The sequence below is a fragment of the Siniperca chuatsi genome, linkage group LG4 (genome assembly GCF_020085105.1).
Source record: "Siniperca chuatsi isolate FFG_IHB_CAS linkage group LG4, ASM2008510v1, whole genome shotgun sequence".
NCBI classification, from domain to species: domain Eukaryota; kingdom Metazoa; phylum Chordata; class Actinopteri; order Centrarchiformes; family Sinipercidae; genus Siniperca; species Siniperca chuatsi.
The window spans coordinates 3,345,874-3,365,549 of record NC_058045.1 but is presented as its reverse complement, the minus strand read 5'-3'; the positions used below and the strand labels follow the sequence as shown (position 1 = coordinate 3,365,549).

General features: G+C 38.6%; 1 protein-coding gene across 7 annotated transcripts in view; it reads left to right on the top strand.

Annotated features, from left to right (window-relative positions):
* Nucleotides 1-19,676, top strand: part of LOC122874585 (transcription factor SOX-6-like) — a 111,871-nt gene that overhangs the window by 23,025 nt on the left and 69,170 nt on the right. For all 7 annotated transcript variants that reach the window (XM_044192632.1, XM_044192635.1, XM_044192633.1 and 4 more), the window contains 2 exons: nucleotides 15,652-15,871; nucleotides 19,014-19,224. In XM_044192632.1, coding sequence (XP_044048567.1) covers nucleotides 15,652-15,871; nucleotides 19,014-19,224 — 431 coding nt within the window. The remainder of the gene's footprint in view (nucleotides 1-15,651; nucleotides 15,872-19,013; nucleotides 19,225-19,676) is intronic.

Sequence of the window (19,676 nt, the reverse complement as noted above, 5' to 3'; positions counted from 1 at the left end):
AATAAAGGCAATGAAACATGGTGCCTGGTTTTGACTGGAGGTTTCACATCCAAAGAGTTCATGTCACTTCTATGTTAAAGCCCCACTCCAGTGCTTCATCTCTTCTGTTTTTGTCTGCTCAGCAAATGCACCTGAATTAGTCTTGATGATGCTGTTGGTGTCCATGTCTTGGAATTTTACACACTTAACACAGACATCATGCACTCAGCAGACCTGACCCACTGGGACTGGAATGAGCAGCCCAGCGGGGTGAAGAGGTGTTGGCTCTGGCTGTGTCCTCAGGTGACACCTGTCCGTCCATAATCACAATTAGAGACTAAACCTCCTTCTGACCTGTGGCTGTGTGTCACACACTCAATCCCCTAATCTTCTCCTTTGTTCTCTGTCACCGTCAATTAGTCATGTACCTGGAGTCAGCCAGAGGAAAGTGTGTGTGTGTGTTTGTGTGTGTGTGTGTGTGAGAGGATACATGCCTGTGCTTGAAAACTTTAATTACACTTACTGTTAACTGCTGCATGCATTTATGTGTCTAAGACATTGGTTGAATCTATTGAGTTTGCATGTGAATCAGAGCTGAAATTATTAGTCTATTGACAGAAAATTAACCGGCAACTATTTTGATAAGTGATTAATCGATGAAGTAATTTTTTTGAAGCAAAAAAGCCCCAAAGCTTCCAGCTTCTTAAAGGGATATATTTGCTGTTTTTTTTAGTCCTCTATGATTGTAAAATGAATATCTTCATGTTTTGAATTGTTGGTTGGACAAAACAAGCAATTTAAAGACATCAACTTGGACTTTGGGAAGTTGTGATGGGCTTCTTTCACTACTTTGTATAAACCAAATGACTAATTGATTACTTTAGAAAATAACTGGCAGATAAATCGATAATGAAAGTAATTGTTAAGTGCAGTCCTAATGTGAATCCAAGTCCCTCTGCAGAAGGTGAAGATCTCATAGTGTAACTTTCAAAAATTAGATTTTTTAAATTTATGTTTTAAATTCTGTTGAGGGATGTTATGGTTCTATGAGCAAAAGGCTAATAAAAAGTTTAGGAAATCATAGTATACATTGAAAAATGCTTACAGGAATCAACATCTTTTAAAGATCTTTTCCAAAACATACACCTAACACAAAAACACACACTTGATACAGAAACAAGACCACATTTTGCATATGATGTTTATCTTCATGTCTGCTTACAGGCATGTATGTTATTAGACTTGATCTAATTGATCTCTTCTCTGACCAGATCAGTGTCTAGATTAAGCACAGGAAGGGTTTCGACTGAGACAAGACTCTCTTCCTCTCTACCTCTTCTTCCCATCTATTCTGTGTCTGTAAACCCTCCTCTATTCTTAACAATAGGATTTCACACTCATTATAAATAGGCCTGAACAAGTCGTAGCTCACCTGTTCAAGCTGTAACTAATCCAGAACTATTTCTATAGTTCCCCTTGAGGTTCAATAATCTGGCCCATGGTGCTAGGGGATGAGCAGGCATACTGGTATGTTGAAGAGAAAGACATAATGAAAGAGAAGGAAACAAATGATTTTGGATGCAAGCCCGTTTCATGAAGGGGTGTTTTGGAAATCAAAGCTGTTGATTGCAGTCTCAGGATGTTTTTACTTTGCATTTCTGATGTAATTATTGAACTCATCCATTCAGCTTTGGCAGAACAGGAATAGTAGATCAGAAATTGGGATTTGTACACACACTATATAGCACACTCACATGAAAGAGTATATACACCACCTTATCTGGATCCTGTGTTTACAGGCAATTGTTGACAGTAACTGATATGCGATGCGATAAATGCACTTTGATTAACAAGAGAAACAATGCTGCATTATGTGAGCCAGGGACACTTAAGACTGGAGTAACTGTGACATGAACACAGGCCAAATTTATGTGTGCGTGTTCAAGAGGACAAGCAGCTTCAGAGTATGTTTGTTAAAGCCTTTGGATGTGGCTCCAAAATGCTTGGCTCGCTTTCAAATTCAAGGATCACTCGCTGATAATAGAGACAGATTTTTGATGCCGTTGCCAATTTGTCGATATTGAAAGATATGAAGTCAAAAGTGCTGCGTACAGGCATCACTCAAGAAAAAAATATACAAATGCAAATGATTTATCATCTGGATGCTATTAATTTAACCTATGGAGTCTTACTCAATAATTAATGTCTATTGGCATATGACCCTATAAGCCATACAGTAAACAGCATGTCTCATAACTATGTATGAGATCTTGTAGTCAGCTAATATATGGGTGAAAGGCCCAGAGACAAGCCCTGGGTCTTAATAAATCAGCCATATCTAATGAACCCCCTAATTGTGATTTACAGCCTGCAAGCCCAGTGCTGTGATGCAGAGAAATGGCTGAAAAGAGAGAGAGAGAGAGAGAGAGAGAGAGAGAGAGAGAGAGCAGTCAGAAGAGTATCTTCGTCCAGCGGAGCACCAGGCAAAAAAGAAACGCAGCTTTATTAAAAACGCTGCTCCCTTCCAGCAACTGTGAAATTCTTTCGTGAGTCTCATGAGAGGTTTGTCAAGATATCATACTTAATGCGATAAAAATCAGAACAGCTGGACAAGTAACTGTTATACTCACAGTCCAACCAACGGCAGAGAGAAAGGGAGGAGATATTTATACATTCACTTAAAGTAGTAATTTACCCGTTCCAGTTTCTTTTTTAAATTTGTCATTTATTGTCTGTGGTGATTTTGCTTTTTCACTCGAACCAGTACTGTGACATACGTTTCTTTGGATGTTTTGTTGTTGATGTGTTAGTTTCTGTTTGTGGTGCTCTGTTTTTGTTGCTATCACTATACAATTCTTCTCCTATTTATTCCAGACTAACTGAAAACATGTGGCACAATACTTCTGTGCCAGAATATTTTTCTCATTAAGACCGATCAACATCTGCCTTTCAGAACAACAAATGTAAAAGCTTTTATGAACCGTCTGTACAATAGAGTCACTACTGTTTTAAATGCTACTGTTATTTAAATTGATCATATGAAAGGTTTATTGCCTGATGCACAAATGCCGGACTTTCCATGCCTGACGTCAGTCATGTTGGACTGAACAACCCCGCCTAAGATTTAATTATTTGCCCCGATTCAAGGCCTTAACTGCATATGAATAACGGCTGCTGTGATTGGCTAGATTAACACCCGACATGGTTTGAAGTGAGGCCTTGTGCGCCATGAACAATGTATATTCGCTGTGGCCCGGTAAAGGACAATGGATACCTTGTGCAGTAGAGAGAGGCTCTGACCTTGCAACACACACTCATACCTCTCTACATTAAAGAATGTGACTGTGTGCATGTGTACTTGTACATGTGTTTTTACTTGCTTATGTTCATATTCCAGAGAATGGTAGAGCGTGACTTATTCACTTTCCTCGCCATTTTTTCTCAGCTAGTATGACCTGGGCACAGAACTTCCTCTTCATTTCTGCCCTACATGTGTTTATTGTATATAGGCCATGGTATCATATATATCTTATCGACTCACACATAACTGTTTCAAATCACCCAGCCTGTTTCCTATAATACACAAATACAGCGCACACTCATGTACACTTTATAATGAGTGGCTTCAGCCAGACCAGGGGACACAACGTGGAAAGGATTAGTCTGGATTGTGACAGCTCAACATGCCAAGGGACACTGACATGCCTCCAACTGCCAAACAAGACAACTGCTCATGGAGAGGAGAAGACCTCTCTCACTTTTCCTCTACCTCCTTTACACTGCTTTCAAGTCTTGTTATGTAGATAAAAAAATCTATTGTGTAACTTAAATTCATGTTTTACATCTTGGGGATTATTTAGACTTTCTCATTCAGAGGTGACGAAAGGAAGTTCAGCAATAAATTAAACTTAAATTACATTAGAGGACATATATTATCATTACCAGGATCAGGCCTGACAGCATATAGGAGATAAGAGACAGAAGCGTTTTTATTCTTTGATGTTTTAGATACTGTAAATTACAATAATCAGAGTTATGATTTGTTGTGTTTTTTATTGCTGTTTTTTCTTTTTTTGGCAGCCATCAGTTAAGTTCTTTTTATTGACTGTTCCTGGGTCATTTGTCTTAACACAAAATAACACTGAAATTGAAAAATGCCCAAATACAGCACTCATCTTTTAGCAAAGCAGGATGGAATTAAGTTAAATTTATCAACAAAGCAGCAGTAGAAATTCAACTGCCTCTGGACCCAAATCCTAAAAAAGGGACTTAAAGTTAAACAACACGCTAGTTACATATGTCACAAACATATGTACTGTACATGTTAGAAAATAGAGGAATAGATATAAAATTCATGACATTATGAATTTCATATCTCAGACTGAAACATTATGCAAACATAATTTTATATTATTGGTTGAATTTAAGAATCTTATTGGAGTGTTGCACTCATCCTAAGACCATCTGAATAAGACTGTCAAAAGAACTCCTGATGTGTTTAAAAATATAATAACATTTCAACACATCTCCACTCTTTCTCTTGAGATGTCTGTATATGTGACAGAGTGCCAAAATGCCAATGAGTAGAAATTAAATCCTGTGTTCTGAGCACAGATGACTTGTCATCTGTACACATTACACATTCAGGCTGGTCAATAATTGAATAAAAATATGTTGTTTTTCAACCGACCAAAGTAGCATGCCTCTAAATAATGCAGCCATTTCATGCTAACAAAGTTGAGGAAATCCTCAAAGCTCTTTCTCAGATAGGGAACAAAGCTCATTGTCAGAGGATAGAGAGGCAACTGGGATTACAAGAGATGCATCCAGTGAAACGACTTGTCAGTCCTAATCTGGGATTAGCAGGCTTTCGCGCCTCCTGGGCACTCTAAAAGCCACCTGTTTGGACGTTCCTGCAGATGATGTGACACTAAAGCTCTTTGTTTGATTCTAATTCTTTTGTTTACATCAAAGTTTTAGATGATTTTGTTTTTCCATTATGAGGATACAATCCAACATTCAAATTCATAAATGTAGTTTACAAAAATGTCACAAATTTGAATTTGCTAAAATAAAAGATGTATATTCATTAATTAAGTTTTTCTGATCCTTTGCAGGGCCTTGTCCATCATATCTGAGTATCTATTATCATTATGCACCAGTGCCACCAAGAAATTGTTGTTTTTTAGGATTGCAGTGATTTTTATTCTAATTAAGAACATGTGTATGGTCTACGATGCCTTTGCTTTTTATTGTCTGTGTCGCCAAATAAACAACTGAAACTAATTAACATTTAACACAATTGTTCTCCACTTTTGTGTTTTAGAGAGAATTTGTCCCTCTGTGCCGTCATGTCCTCTCAGCGCTCAACATTTACTGAATTATAAATGTGTACTGGAGATAGACAAATGCAGTAAATTAACAACATTGAAAAACAGTAAACATGGATGTCTGATGATTGTTCTTAGCTGTGGACCCTTGTGTCCTGTAATGACTTATTGAAGCTCACTTTTCTTCTGCTGCTAGCCTCAGGGCTAATGCAATCACTCTGAAAAATGTGTGAGGGCAGCTGTCGTATCGCCACGGGCTTCTATCATGACTTTCTACTGTTGATGTCACCCTGAAATAGACTTTACTGCCAATGATACTTTTGAAACTTAACCCTTTGAAAATTAACCCGCTTTGATTGCTTAATCTTCATTTATTTGACGTAAAGCACAGTAAACATATTTGTATTCCTTTGGGTGCTTTATGAAAATATCTGGTTGCATCTTCTTTTTGAACAGTCATTTAGTGAGATCCTTTTCTTGGAAAAAGGACATCCATAGTTTCATCTATATTCTTAAGTTTACAGCTTCTGTCAACTACTGTATATGGAGAGATCGAAGCACAACCAGGCTTAAAACTTGTGTACAAACTTATTTGCGCATCACAGTGCCTTTATGTTTGTCCCTAAAGAGGTCAAAGGTAACCGGTGGGATAATAAGGATAGTGGCTTGAAGTGAGAGGACATGTGGTGGACATGTGTAAGGTGTTAGTCAAATGGCAAGCTGTATGCGCTTTAAGCTGATATAGATCAGAGGTGAAAAGAGGTGAGGCGAAAGAGGGATGATAGAGTAGAGTGAGTGTCGGTGTAGAGATTTAAACCAAGAGGATGCATAAAAATTGACGTTGACTGTTCATGGACATTTAGATCATTGTTGACGGAATGAAAGCTTCCTTCTCTGCTTTAGATGCCAAAATATTTTAGTACCTAATACATTTGTTAGTTTATAATGCCACCTTATCCTCAAAGGTTACATTTTTAATTTATCAGTTGTTCAGACCCTCCTTATGAAACCTTTCTGGCCAAGGTTTGCTGGTGGTCTATACCTAGTGCAGAAATTGACACTATTAAGTGTCATCAGTTATATTTGTCTGAACACAGATATTTTGTCTGATGTATTGTTGAGGAATCACTTTCTGCTGGCTTTGATACCCTTGCTCATATCACAGTGATGTACCGTTTTGAATCTGTGCCTGATAGGCTTAGGTATTGCCATGTCCACCTCTAGCAGTTATTTGTGGGGTTCCACAGGGTTCTAGACTTGGTCCTCCTCTATTCTTATTGGTCTGTTTCAAACTACATGCTACCTCTGCGTCAAGTAATTTCCAATTTCAATATTTCTTTTAATTGTTATGGGGAGGAAATAAGGGATATATCTGTCCATAAATCCATCAGAACTCTCCTCTCACCTCTCTAGCAGACTTCAAGTCTTCGATGTCCGGTAATTTTACGCTGTTAACTGCTGATAAAACCAAATAGAGAGCCTCAAGTAAATAGAGAGCATGTTATAGGTAGGCTATACGTAGTCCAATTTAATATATATTGCAAATAGAAGGCTAGAAGTCTTGGGGTGGTTTTTGACTCGGATTTAAATTTTGCTTAAAGGTTTATCAAAATTACAAAATGACCTACAGAAGTTGAAATGTCCACGACTCCCCACCAGTCAGTAGAATTCACAAAACATCTTGCATAAAAAGCTAAATGTTTTTAATAACCAACAGCAAGTTCAGTTGTCTTTAGCTATCTATAAGTAATTTAGTTTTCTGGAAATTCCAACATACAAAGATGTCCAGTTCCTCTTTCATTGTTTATTTCTGTTAAGCACTGTATTAAGTATGCTGTTCTATGGGCAGAATAATTTGTCTGTTTATATGATGGCATAGCTACCTGTACAATTTGTTCTACTTTAAGGATTAAGAGACAAAATATTCACACTGACCAGGTCTTCTAAATTCTGCGGGCGGGAGGTAGCAGACAAACAGTCCTTTTGAGCCACCGAGTGTTGACTTTGGTCTTCAATGGTTTCTTCAATGGTTTACTCTGTATCGTTGCCATGAAGTAGATAAATGTATATGTGTACTGTATTTGTTTTAGCTAGGGGTGTGTTCGCGAGCCAGGAAAAATAACAAGCACAAGGGAGGGTCTTTTTCAATAAGGCCACTTCTGGATTTCTTGGGGTCTGCGGTTTTGGTCCGGGTCCCTGAACACAGAGACCCGGCATAGGGGTGTGTGTTTACACCCACTGTACAAGCGATGCATTCATAATTTTTTGAGCATTCCATCATTGGCTTTGATTGAGATTTTCCATTGGCAGAACTAATGGAGACATCATGTTTGCTCCAGGTGTCCATCTGATGAGAGACAAAATCCTTAAATTGCAATGTTTGTGAGTATCGAAATACGCTGCAGACACCAGATAAAGTGAATTTATCTCAACATTTTCCTCCATGGAATAGATAATATATGTTTTGGCAAATATATTTTATTATAATAATGTAATAAAAATGTATCAGCCATTTCTCACAAATTAACCACCTGCATCAAGGAATAACCCACTGACCAATATTGTTGATGCTATTAGCTACCTTAAAACCTTTTTAAGGACTATTTGGAACTATTACTGGAACTATGCTCTTAAAATGTTTTCTTGGTATTTAATTGATTAATTTGAAGAATACATTCCTATTTAATGATAAATATGCTACATGACAAATGATTTCCATTGGGTCTTAATAACGCAATGAATCTTGTTCTTTTGCTTTTGTGGTGATTGTTGAATGGATTTACTGACAGCTTCACCTTTCATATCAACTTAGAGATTTTCTGAACTGATAGTCTGAACTAGGCTGACGCCAACATCACCAAACTGATTATGACAGAATATCAATGTACCTGATACGCCAGCTAATAACCACCATTCTTCAGTGCCATCTTCCTATGGGATGTAGTGCAATGTGGCTGTACCACTGACCTGCTGTCATGTTTGTATTGGTGTGCTATTATGGTATATATAACTTCAATACATTTGATATATTTAGATTTTTTGGAAATTAAACTGAGAAACTGTTTATAGATAAAATAGTCTGTCCATGGCTAATACAGTGCCAAGACAAAAATACTGAACAAATGAAGGTACTTCGACACGCTGATGCAAAAATCCAGTCAATGCAAAAACCTTATATAACTTGAGATACACTATAGCAAAAGCTCTAGCCTTACAGTAGACAAATCTCTGGCTGTCAGTGCACAGTGTGTTAAAGAATGAAATCACTCAATTTAGTAAGAGTTAATTCAGTTTTTCTCTGTGCCGTGCCTGAACTCTGCCCCTGCCCATTCCCTCCGAGTGCCTTGTGGTTGTAAATGCTTTCTAACGAGGTAAATACATAGAGCTCTTCAGTGTAACATACTGATGGTCACACAATGACTTCTGTTTACCTGAGAATCGTGAAAGGATTTGGTTGTGACAACTGATTGATGTACACGCTGTTCTTCCCTGACCATTGCGTACAGTATCCGCCTTCTGCTTACCTCCCTTCATTGTTTCACATAAGTCATGAAAAGGTCAGAGAATACCTGCAGTTGCATGCAATAAGCACCTACAGCTTTGAAATAGATTTGAAATAGAAACTTGTTGGCTCTGCTGGCCACAGAGCTACAGAGCTGCCTCTTACAGTGAAATCCATGTTAATGGGTTGGAATTTCAGAAAACAAAACTGCTTTTCTTGCTATTAAGGCAGTGACGAAATTGGCTGGTTTGAGGGTAACTGGCGTTGCTATTGAATGTTTCTATTTTGGTCAAAAGAACCGGGACGAGGGAATCTCTGGGAGAAAACAGGGCAGTGTGTGTTCACATTCCACATGTCTGACCTATGACAGTGCCCTCTGTTTGCAGCGCTCTGCGATGATCTAATGAGAGTCCAGACAGACCCAAGATTTAGGAGCTGAGAGAGCCGTTCTCATACAAGGCCAATTCTCTTCAAGCTTTTTTTTCAGTATTTATCCAGGGAAAGTAACTGAGCACACATGTTCTTTTTAGCAACGCCCTGCTACTTATTCACACCTGGGAGTTGCCTGGTACCAACCATAGACTTTTACTGATAGCTACCAAACAGTGGGCATTTAGGAGGCAGGGGGTCCAATGATAGGTGCTATCAAGTTGCATTATGGGAAGTGTAGGATCCAGCATTTGTTTTAGCTCGAACCATTCAAGGGACTAAAAGTCTGGATATCTTGGCCTGTTTTGATTTTAACCATTCTTTTTATCTGTCTTGTCTGTCTCTTGTGAGTTCCTCAACTGTATGGAAGTGCAACACAAAATCGCTGGCATACCCCTTAAAAGGATAATTCCAATTTCCAACAACTCAGATCTTATTTTTGTAGGTTTGGTTTGACTAACATTTATGTTGTTTATAATTGCATTGTAGCCTGACATTGGGATTATTGCCGACATGATGTCATTATGTCAGTGTTCACTTTTGATTTAACCTCCAGATGTAGTGGTAAATATTATGGCTAAACAAGCTGACAGCTTGTTTCTTTCCCCAGTGGACTTTGTTGTAGCAATGTTGCTGTGTCGCCAGATCTTAGCAGGTATTTTGGTGAGTTCATTGTTATTGGTTCAGATAGAAATGACAAAACTACAAAATAAGATCCAAGTTGTAATAAACCAGAATTATCCTTTCAGTGCCTTGCTCAAGGAACAGAATGGCAGTTGTTGATGGATGCTATTGCAAGGACACCATCAATAATGTCATCTTTCCAGTGATTTAGCTTGCGTTGCCACAGTTTCTGGTTGCTAATACAGAGGACCCCTCTGTTTTTCTATTAAACCTTCAGTTTCTCTTTGCTTTTCTTTCATTGTATTTTCTTGTTGGGACTGTCCAACAGACAAACATTTCCAAGGAGTCCTCAGTTTTCTTTCTCCCCCTGTTTTTTCTCTCCTTTCATTCTCATTCTCTGTCTCTCTTTCTCTTTGGTATTTCCCACTTCCTCAGTTCTATCCAGCTGGGACGGCTGGAGATTTTACACCCAATTGGTCGAGTCGAAGGCCTTTGTTGGAGTCTTTCTCTCACTCCACAAGTGGCAGAAGGGACCTGGGTTGTGAATGGCGCTTTGTGTACTGTTTTTCTAAGAGGGGGCCCTCTCTCTCCTGCTCTCATCTGTCACAGGTCCCTCTCCGTCCACGTTCCACAATGCCTGATTGTTTCTGCCAAGTCGCCAGGTTCCAGGCCAGATCTGAACAACACTTTCCTGCCAAATTCTGACCCCGGTTTTCGTTTTTCTTCCACTCACAAAGGGATTCTAAGTTACTGTCCACGTTTTAGAAGGGGGACTCAGCTTGTCCACCAGCAACAGTTTGTTTGTTGAATGTGTCTCTGAGCTAAAGGCTGTAAGAATTTCCATAGGCAACAAAGGAGAGAAGAGAACTTAAACCAAAATGCTCAAAGAAAACAGTAGATCCAGCAGTAACATTGCTGAGCACACCTTCATTGCGATTATTAATTACATTAGGTATACAGCATGTACTAGTCCTAATACTAGAGATGTTAAACCTACTTGTGGGATCTTCCCAACCTGACTTCATGCTCATAAAAAATTCTAAAATGCATGAGGATGAAAAATTAAAATTCTTCACTCAACAATGCATGCTCTGTTTAGTTTTCAAGCAGGCAATCTCAACAGTATCACTTTCCAAGAAATATTTTAGACAGGAGACCTGCTTTCCGGGGAAGCAGTCGATGTTTTTCTAGATGTCTGACAATATGAAAAGGCTTTCGGAGAGCCTCAAGGCGACGCTTGAAAAATGAATTTGGTTTTCAGTTACCAGTGTAACATTATCGTAATGTTGCTGTTTCCTGAGAGTGACTCCACATAGCCAAACTCTTTCTTTTGTTGGTCTCGTTGGGAGAAGGTAGCTCCTTCAGCAGTAATCACTCAATTTCTTCCTACGTCTCAGTAGAGAAGGACCTGATATTGCCAGAGCTGTGGTCAGAGGAAAAACCCACATCTCCAAAATGTTTTTCATTTTTCAGAAATGAAAAGAAAAGACAAATAAATGCTTATTTTCTTGTAATGCCCATGCATCGTTTTTAGTGCAGTGTTATCTTCTCTGACAGATTCAAAGGGAACCTTGTTTAACCATAAAATGTGGTTTAAATTTCCGATCTGAATACGAAAAACTTGCAGTTCTAATGTTTTTCTTCAAAAGTAGTGATGTCCAGTTTTAGTGATGGCTTCCATCCCAAAGTACAGCACAGTATCTCTCTGTTTTTCTTCATGTCATGACAGTAGCAGCTGCAGACTGAGGGCAACACATAAATGGGCTGGATGGGAGTTCCTCCTTTAATACAACCCATTATGGTTTTCCCTGATGTACTTTATTCTGACACTGTTTTATAGTGAATGGGGTTGTTTAAGTTATTTTTTCATTTACACTCTGGCATCATTCTTGTCATCAGCTAAAAGATAAAAAAGATACACCATCCTAGCAAAAAATATGTTTGTTTAATTGAAAACTAATCGTCACCATTCATTCTAAACCTAACAAGTCATGTGACAAGAAACTACCGTAGCTCCTAAACTCATTCCACAGCAATGAATTGGTAGAGCTTAACATTGGCCATGTTAGTTAAACAATGGAGTCATCTAAACACTAGTAATGTGATTCTTTGCCTGATGACGAGTGCATGAAGTATACTGTTTTCCTGCCCCAGCCAATCACAAAAGGCCTTGTGGCATGCTTACCAACAAACCCCTGTACTGTTGCATGATGAGACCATATCAGTGGCAGCGAGTTATGAGGCTGGGCATTCCTGGCCATATGAGACACAAGTTCCAAGAAACTAAGTCTTAAGCGCCCCCATAAACACAGCACCAGCAATATTGTCAGCTAAATATAGGCTCTCCTCTGCCTTCTCCCTCGTCATCGCTCTCTCATCACTCCAGTGTGAGTTGCAGAAGTTGATCATGGATTAGAGATTTGCTGTTTGTTGGTTGTCCTGGGTCTTATAATCTCATGTACTCACACCACTGTGTAAAACAGCGAAGATCTGGAGAAATGTAAACCTCAGGCTGACCGCGGTCGCTTTTCCAATCAGTCAAATCAGGCTTTGGGTGGAGCATGGTGGCAGAATAAACTACCAATAAAGCTTTAAAACAAAACACACTTCATCTAGACTCTAGGAGAATTGACTATAACCATTTTTTATGATCCCCAAGACTGACAGAGGTCTACCAGGTGCTGCAGTTATGGTGGTGGTAAAAAAAAATAGAGACTTTATTTATAAACAAAAAGCAAATATCAGGCTAGCATTGTAACTATGCAAGTCTAAACATGCTCAACAGAAAAAGCATACAATCACTAAAACCTCAGTCCAAGTCATTTAACAAGGAGCTGTGGCTACATGACACCATGTGCATGACGTGGTGGTTCTGTGATTTTCTGTGAGAGGAACTGCAGAGTTCGGTGATAATTATCCCAGGGTTGTCCTTACAAGCTTACCCTGTCAGAATCAAACTCAGAATCAGAAATACTTTATTGATCCCTGAAGGGAAACTCTTTCATTACAGCTGCTCACTATCACGTCAGGAATAGAAGAACTAATAGAATAGAAATAGAAATAATAATAAATAAGTCATCATAAGCCTGATGAGACAGTTATTTCTAGTAAGAAATAAGAGATGTGCAAATCAAAATATATTACACTATAATACAGCTAAGATAAATTAAGTACAAAAGTGGATATAAAGTATAAAGCTAAAATAAGTGTAAAGTTCAAAAGTGGATTTACAGGTTGATAAGTATAGTACGGTATAATACAATGTAATAATATAAGTAATAACGAGTAATAACGAGTACTGTCAAGTTAAGTGTAGCAGATTAACCAGCCTATTAGATGGTGGATATTGCACATCAGTAATATAAGTCTTAATAAATATCAATAAACAGGGAATATTAAACTGAAAACAGTGTATATTGCACAGGAGTATTAAACAGTGTATATTGCACAATATTTCAGGTATTGCAGTGATGTTGATGATCCACTGTCCAGTTTAGTCACTTAGGGTCATACAGACTAACACTTAGAGGGAGGAGTTAAAGAGTTTGATGACCACAGGCAGGGATGACTTCCTGTGGTGCTCCGTGGTGCATTTTGGGGGGATGAGTCTTTTGCTGAAGGTGCTCCTTTGTTTGACCAGCACGTCATGGAGTGGGTGGGAGACACTGTCCAAGATGGCGTGTAGTTTGACCAGCATCCTCCTCTCTGACACCACCGCCAGAGTCCAGCTCCACCCCCACAATGTCACCGGCCTTACGGGTCAGTTTGTTGCAGACCTTTTTCCTGCAATACAGAGTCACTGCAAACTCTATTCTGACTCAGGTAGTAAAAGACGACATGCACAAAACATCATGACCCTCAGAATCACTTTACAAAATTCAAACCCACATGCAAATGAGCTGATGATGCACAAATAGCTTATTGGTGCCTATAGTCAGTCAGTGTTTGGATCTATGCATGCACTTTTTGTTGCCTTATTCTTGTTTGTTTCTCTATTTATTTCTCTATTTTCTCTCAGTTTATTTCACATTGACATTTGGTTTCAGTATGTTATCTTACTCTTTGTCAACTCTCTGTAAATCATGCATTTTCACCTTTTGCTACCTCCCCACACATGCACTTGCTCTTTCCCTTCAGACATTTAACTGAGGGTCAGCTTTACGTTTAAGCCCATGCGCAGCCGGCTGTGATTTACTGAGACCTAACACTATAGCTATCTGTAGCAATCTGTTTTACTTCACAGAAGTTGTGTGTATAGGTGTGCTAGTGTGTGACTGGTGTGCGGAGACAAGTGGGGGGAGCAAGAACAATTCATAACACTCTGATGCTTTTTCTGCTGAAATTTGCATTGTCACCTAACAATTTTGTGTGGGTGTATTTGCTTCTATGGAATTGTTTCAGTGTGTGTGTGTGTGTGTGTGTTTGTGTATGTGTATGTGTATTATTACTTACAAGGACCAATTAGCCACATAAGGACAGAAAGATGTAGTAAATCCTTTATAGTGTGCTTGTGTTTAGATTTTAAATAAGAATTTAAGGCTGAGATTAGGAGGGGAGGGTTAAGGGAATACATGTGGTCAATGAAATAATCATAACTATAGTGCAACAAAGGGAAGTCATTACAGTAAATGATGTATTAGCATAATGACTCTCCCAGCCTGAGGCTTACATTAGAAAAACGAGAGATTTTTCCATTGAAACTCAGTGGCACAGTGTCTGCTTTTTTAACAGCTCTGAGGTGATGAGAGGCCTTGATGCTGTTTAATAGATTAATAGAGTATCCCCATGACAGTATATGCTTAATGTGTGTGTGTGTGTGTGTGTGTGTGTGTGTCTCAGTATGAGTGTGTCAAATGCCAAAAATATGATGATGTAGTTTAAATTGCGTGTGTGTGAGTGAGCTGTAATTACATCTTTAGCATTCATGTGTCTGCATTTTAAATTAAGTCGTGGTTCTGAATCAGCTATTCAAATGGTTCTGAAATCTCCAAATGGGTTTTTGTGCCTTCAATATGTAATCGGTGGTGGACACATTTTTTAGATTACTTTACATGTTCAAAGTAGAGCATCCTACATATAGATATGATGCTTGATATTTGAAAAAAAGTCTAAGTAAAAGAAAAGCATCTGCAAAAAAAGCAGTTGTAAAGTCTGTCTGTCCATCCAGTTATAGACAAGAAATGGCATGAACAAACTTTCTAAAACATGTGCAACTATTATAACACTACTATGTTCAATAATAATAAATAAATAAAACTGCACCAAAGTACATGTTAACATTTTAGTGTACTTCTGAAATTATAGCAATTAAAATACAATTACTAAAAATGTACTTAAACAGTAGAACTAGCACAGGCACTAACACACATTTGATAAATACACCTAAGTAAATTAAGAAGCATACCTACAATAAATATAGTAAACTAATAATAAGTACAAAATATACAAAAATGTACTTTATTTATGGAAAAATGTGCTTCTTTTTTAATTGGGGTGTTTTAGTGTTTGCAATGTTCCACAACAACCTCACAAATGCTTCCAGGAAGGTTTTGTTTACAGTCTCACTGGTGATCAATATCTCTCACTCTTTATCGTTATGAGATCAGCAGCACAAGTTTAAACCTCCAGCCATTCCTGGGTCACCTGAACTTTTCTCCATCATGGTTGACAAGAGTGTGTTGAAGTTTTCTCCTTTCCTCTCCTCTACCTAAACTAGCCGACGCATCGTAGTTCACTGGCACAAACTGTGGCCACATAATTAAAACCCTTTCGTCTTTTCATTCACAGAATGATGTCTTCCATGCAAGCAACGCCTCCCTTCCACCCACCATCTGAGGAAGAGGAAGCGATAAGTCAGGACAATGTGCCCTGGGCCAACGACAAGCGAGAGGGCCCAAAGGAGACACCGTCTCCCTCTTCGCATGACCAACCCCACCTGGATGAGCTGCAGCCAATCAGAGAGAAGCTGACGGATGCAGAGTGGGAGAACATGGTGCCTGCTGCGATGGTGAGATATGAATTACGCACAGAGCTGAGAAATTGACCATATCTTATCTTGAGATATGTTGCTATAACTCAAATCTATAAAACAAATGTGGTTAGTGTTTGTACACAGTTTACACCCTCAGGGCACATGACTTATAATACTAAATAACAATGAAATACATACAGGAGTACACAGGGTGTGTAAACTCTCATGCATAATGATGGCTGTGCACAATTGAATGCACACACACACACACACACACACACACACACACACACACACACACACACACGTGAAAGCATGTATTCATGTACACACCACACCAGTGGTCTTCTCTGGTCTGTGTGCTACAGGCAGTGCTGTAGGCAGCCCAGTGAGGGTTCTCCTTCCCTAGAGTTGTACCCCTTAGTTCTTCTCATCTCCACAGCCTGTTTTTATGTGTGTGTGAGAGAGTGTGTATGTGTGTGTTGAGGTGTTACTTGGCTTCAGGTTCTGTTGGTCCCTAATGGAAGAGGCGTGTTTGACTTCAGCCTCTAAGGAAAGTGGAAAGTTCTTAGAATAAAGTTTCCTTAGGAATCAATGTTGTGGCAGAATACATTCAACATTTCCAAGACAAAAGTCCTATTCATTTTTTAAAAGAATTAGAATTTTGGATTGTCTGATTTTACTAAAACATAATTATATTCTATTTATGTTGAGATTATAACTCAATTATATATAAATATTCTCAGTATATTATAAGAACTTTAAAGGCAATTCAATATTAATACAATTATTTGAAAACTTGGCATCAGTGTCAGGGTTCAAAGTGGCCTCAAGGCAAAAATGTTCCTGAATACTTTATGCAGGCCCTCTACTTCTTTTCTATTTAACCCTGTTTTCTTTTCCTTTTTTGTTAAGTTGTCACATACTGTATACACTCCTGAATGTGACTACTCTCCCCATGCGTAACCACAGGGAACTGATAGGAACCTATAAAGAAGTGATTTTTTTCAAGTGTGTTCTGAATAAAAAAAAAAACAAAAAAAAAATGAGGAAAGGGAGTTTTTGGCTGCTGGTTGAAACTGTAGAAAATGATGGCTCCAGAAAGTTAGCAAGAGGCTAAAGGGGTAACGCCACACAAAAAGCCTCAAATAAATAAAACAATTATATGGAAGATGGACAAACTGAGGACAGAAAAGGTGAAACACCATCCTTCTTCTTGTCACCAGCCTCCAACAGTGAAGGACAATACAAAACAAAAATTTATGGGACCAGTTTAGAGTTCATTGGCCAATAAGCAAAGGCCAGTTTAAAAAAAATAAAAAGACAATTTACATCTTTTTTTTCAGATTTCTCTTAAATTTGTCTTGCATTACAAAAGTCCCCAAGGTGAAGAAAGTGTTTATACACATCATCTTCCTTAGTGTGTAACACTTTTTTGCAAGCTTTTGGGATGAAATAGTTCATAAATTGACCCAAGCTTTTGATATGCTTAGTCAAATATGAAAATTTTACAGATCAGGGTTTAGTGCCTTGCTCAAGGACAATTTACAACATCACAGGGGTAGTCATGGACATGCATTGTCTGCTGTCTTTTTGGTTTATAATATGATCTGAGCATCAGGCCTTCCTGCCTGCACCACACTGCTATAAGTACTGAGCAGCATTATGTACGTACCTGAAAAAACACACCTTAACAATCCACGAGTGACACATTATCTCCTAATCCTAATTACAGAGGTATCTTCCGCTTAAAGACAAAGTGCACAACAGGGCCTCCTGGAGCCATTTCAAGGGCGTCTTAAGATCCCGCTGTTAGCCAAAGCCCCTTGTCTTTGAAACATAAGCCTCCTAAAGTTCTTGGAGATCCCCCCACTCTGTAAGGGGAGGAGAAAGCATCCAGAAATAGCCCTGGTGTTAGAACACCTGTGCTAAAGTGTCTGTTGTGTGGGACAATGTGGTCGTCTTGAAGGACTTATCGTCTTGGTAAATATAGACTCCTTGTGCCTCTTGCTTAACTCATAACCCAGCAGAGCAAACAGCAGTGGGACAGAAACACTACGGTCATGCAGCACAAAATAGAAAGGCCCATAAGATATCTATCACATACTATCAACAAGTTTTAAGTCACCAGCTTTGTGTCACCTTCATTGAAACAGGAATTAATCCAAATTGTAAGAAAAAAAATGTCTCGCCTGAATGTTTAGTTACTTCGTATTTATAGGCCTATGTCTAAAGTACAGCATACGTCAGAGATCCACTCTGCATTCATTATCAATTTAGTTACTCCTACTAGTAAGTTAGCACTAACTCAGACAACTGTCTGTAAATGTAGAGAAAGAGCCAAACTGGTGATAACTGTCATTTCAAATCTTTCCCCATGGATGTGATTCCATAATTAAATATAAATGCATAATATATTATTAAATATTTATCAAGACAATAAGACAATAAATAAGTAATAATCAGTACTAATTAGAGCTCTATATTGTATAGCTTGAGTTTAATAACAACAGAGGTGCAGGGTTTCAGGAATTAAGAAAAACAAAACTTGCAATACATTTAAATTAATCAGATCATTATCAAATCAGTGTTTTCATTTTTACTAATCCCAGATTGAGTGTTGTTCGCTGAGAGTCACAGTTTTTCTATGTCATGGTCATGTCACTTCTTGCCTTTGTGATGGCCATTTCAAACCTTTATTAGAGAGTTGACAGCACGGAGATGACAGGAAACCCCCTTGAAAACGAGATGGTGCATCTCTAGAGGTTTATCCTCTAATTAAATTTTTTTTGGGGGGGAAGGTAGAATAACAGACAAAACTTAGACTTAAAGGAATGTAATAGGGTGACACCACTTACAGATAGATGAAGTGCTGTAATCATCACGTTCTGTCAGTAGCAAAATGCAATTCTAAAATTGCTCTTTCCCTATGCCACACCAGCCAGCCCATGCCAAGGTTAGCCGCTAAGCAAGCATCTGCCAAATCCAAAAGATCGATGTAAGCATATACTGTAAAGTAAATAGGTAAAAGAGCTGTGTATTTTTAAAAATAAGAAAATGAAAGGGCACAAGTTCTCAGCATGCATATCACATACAAAAGGCTAGTAATCAAACCTGCATCAGGGCTGATATTTTCCAGAATCTTTACCTTGGTTCTCTTATTTGCTGTCTCTTCCAGGACAATGAAAGCAGTAAAGGCTGCTCAGTCTACTCCTACCGGACTAACTCTACCTCTCCACCCAAGCCAGAGGAGTGTTCCAGGGACCGCGGGGAGCCAATGATCGGCCTTGCCTTCGGGACGCCGGAGCGCCGCAAAGGAAGCCTGGCAGACGTGGTGGACACACTGAAACAGAAGAAACTCGTGGAGCTGACCAAGACAGAACAAGACGGTAAGCAAAAGTCTTCTGCTTAATGCGTATGCATGGGTTTTTGTGTGTTTTAATTGTAATGTCTCCAAGGAAAGTGGGACACCCACACTCAATTTCTGCCCTGCCCGACTCAACATTCATACAGTTACAACAGTTCAGACCTGGAGGCTTTTGAGGTATTTGGCTCTAATTATGTGAAAAAAATTTTTTATCTATAAAATATGAATTTAGCAAGATCTAAGAAAAGCAAACTTGCATTTTTGGCTTTATCTAAAGGGCTTGGAGAGGATAGATTTTATTAACTTATATGGATTTGAAAAATAGTATAAACCCATATAATCTTTCAATTCATTTGGAAGCAGGGAAATGATCAAAATAGGACATACGGTTTTTCACTGGATAGCAATAATTTGAGGCTAAATGCCTTAATCAAGGGCATAGCAGCATAAAAACAAGCAATAAGCAAGTAAATG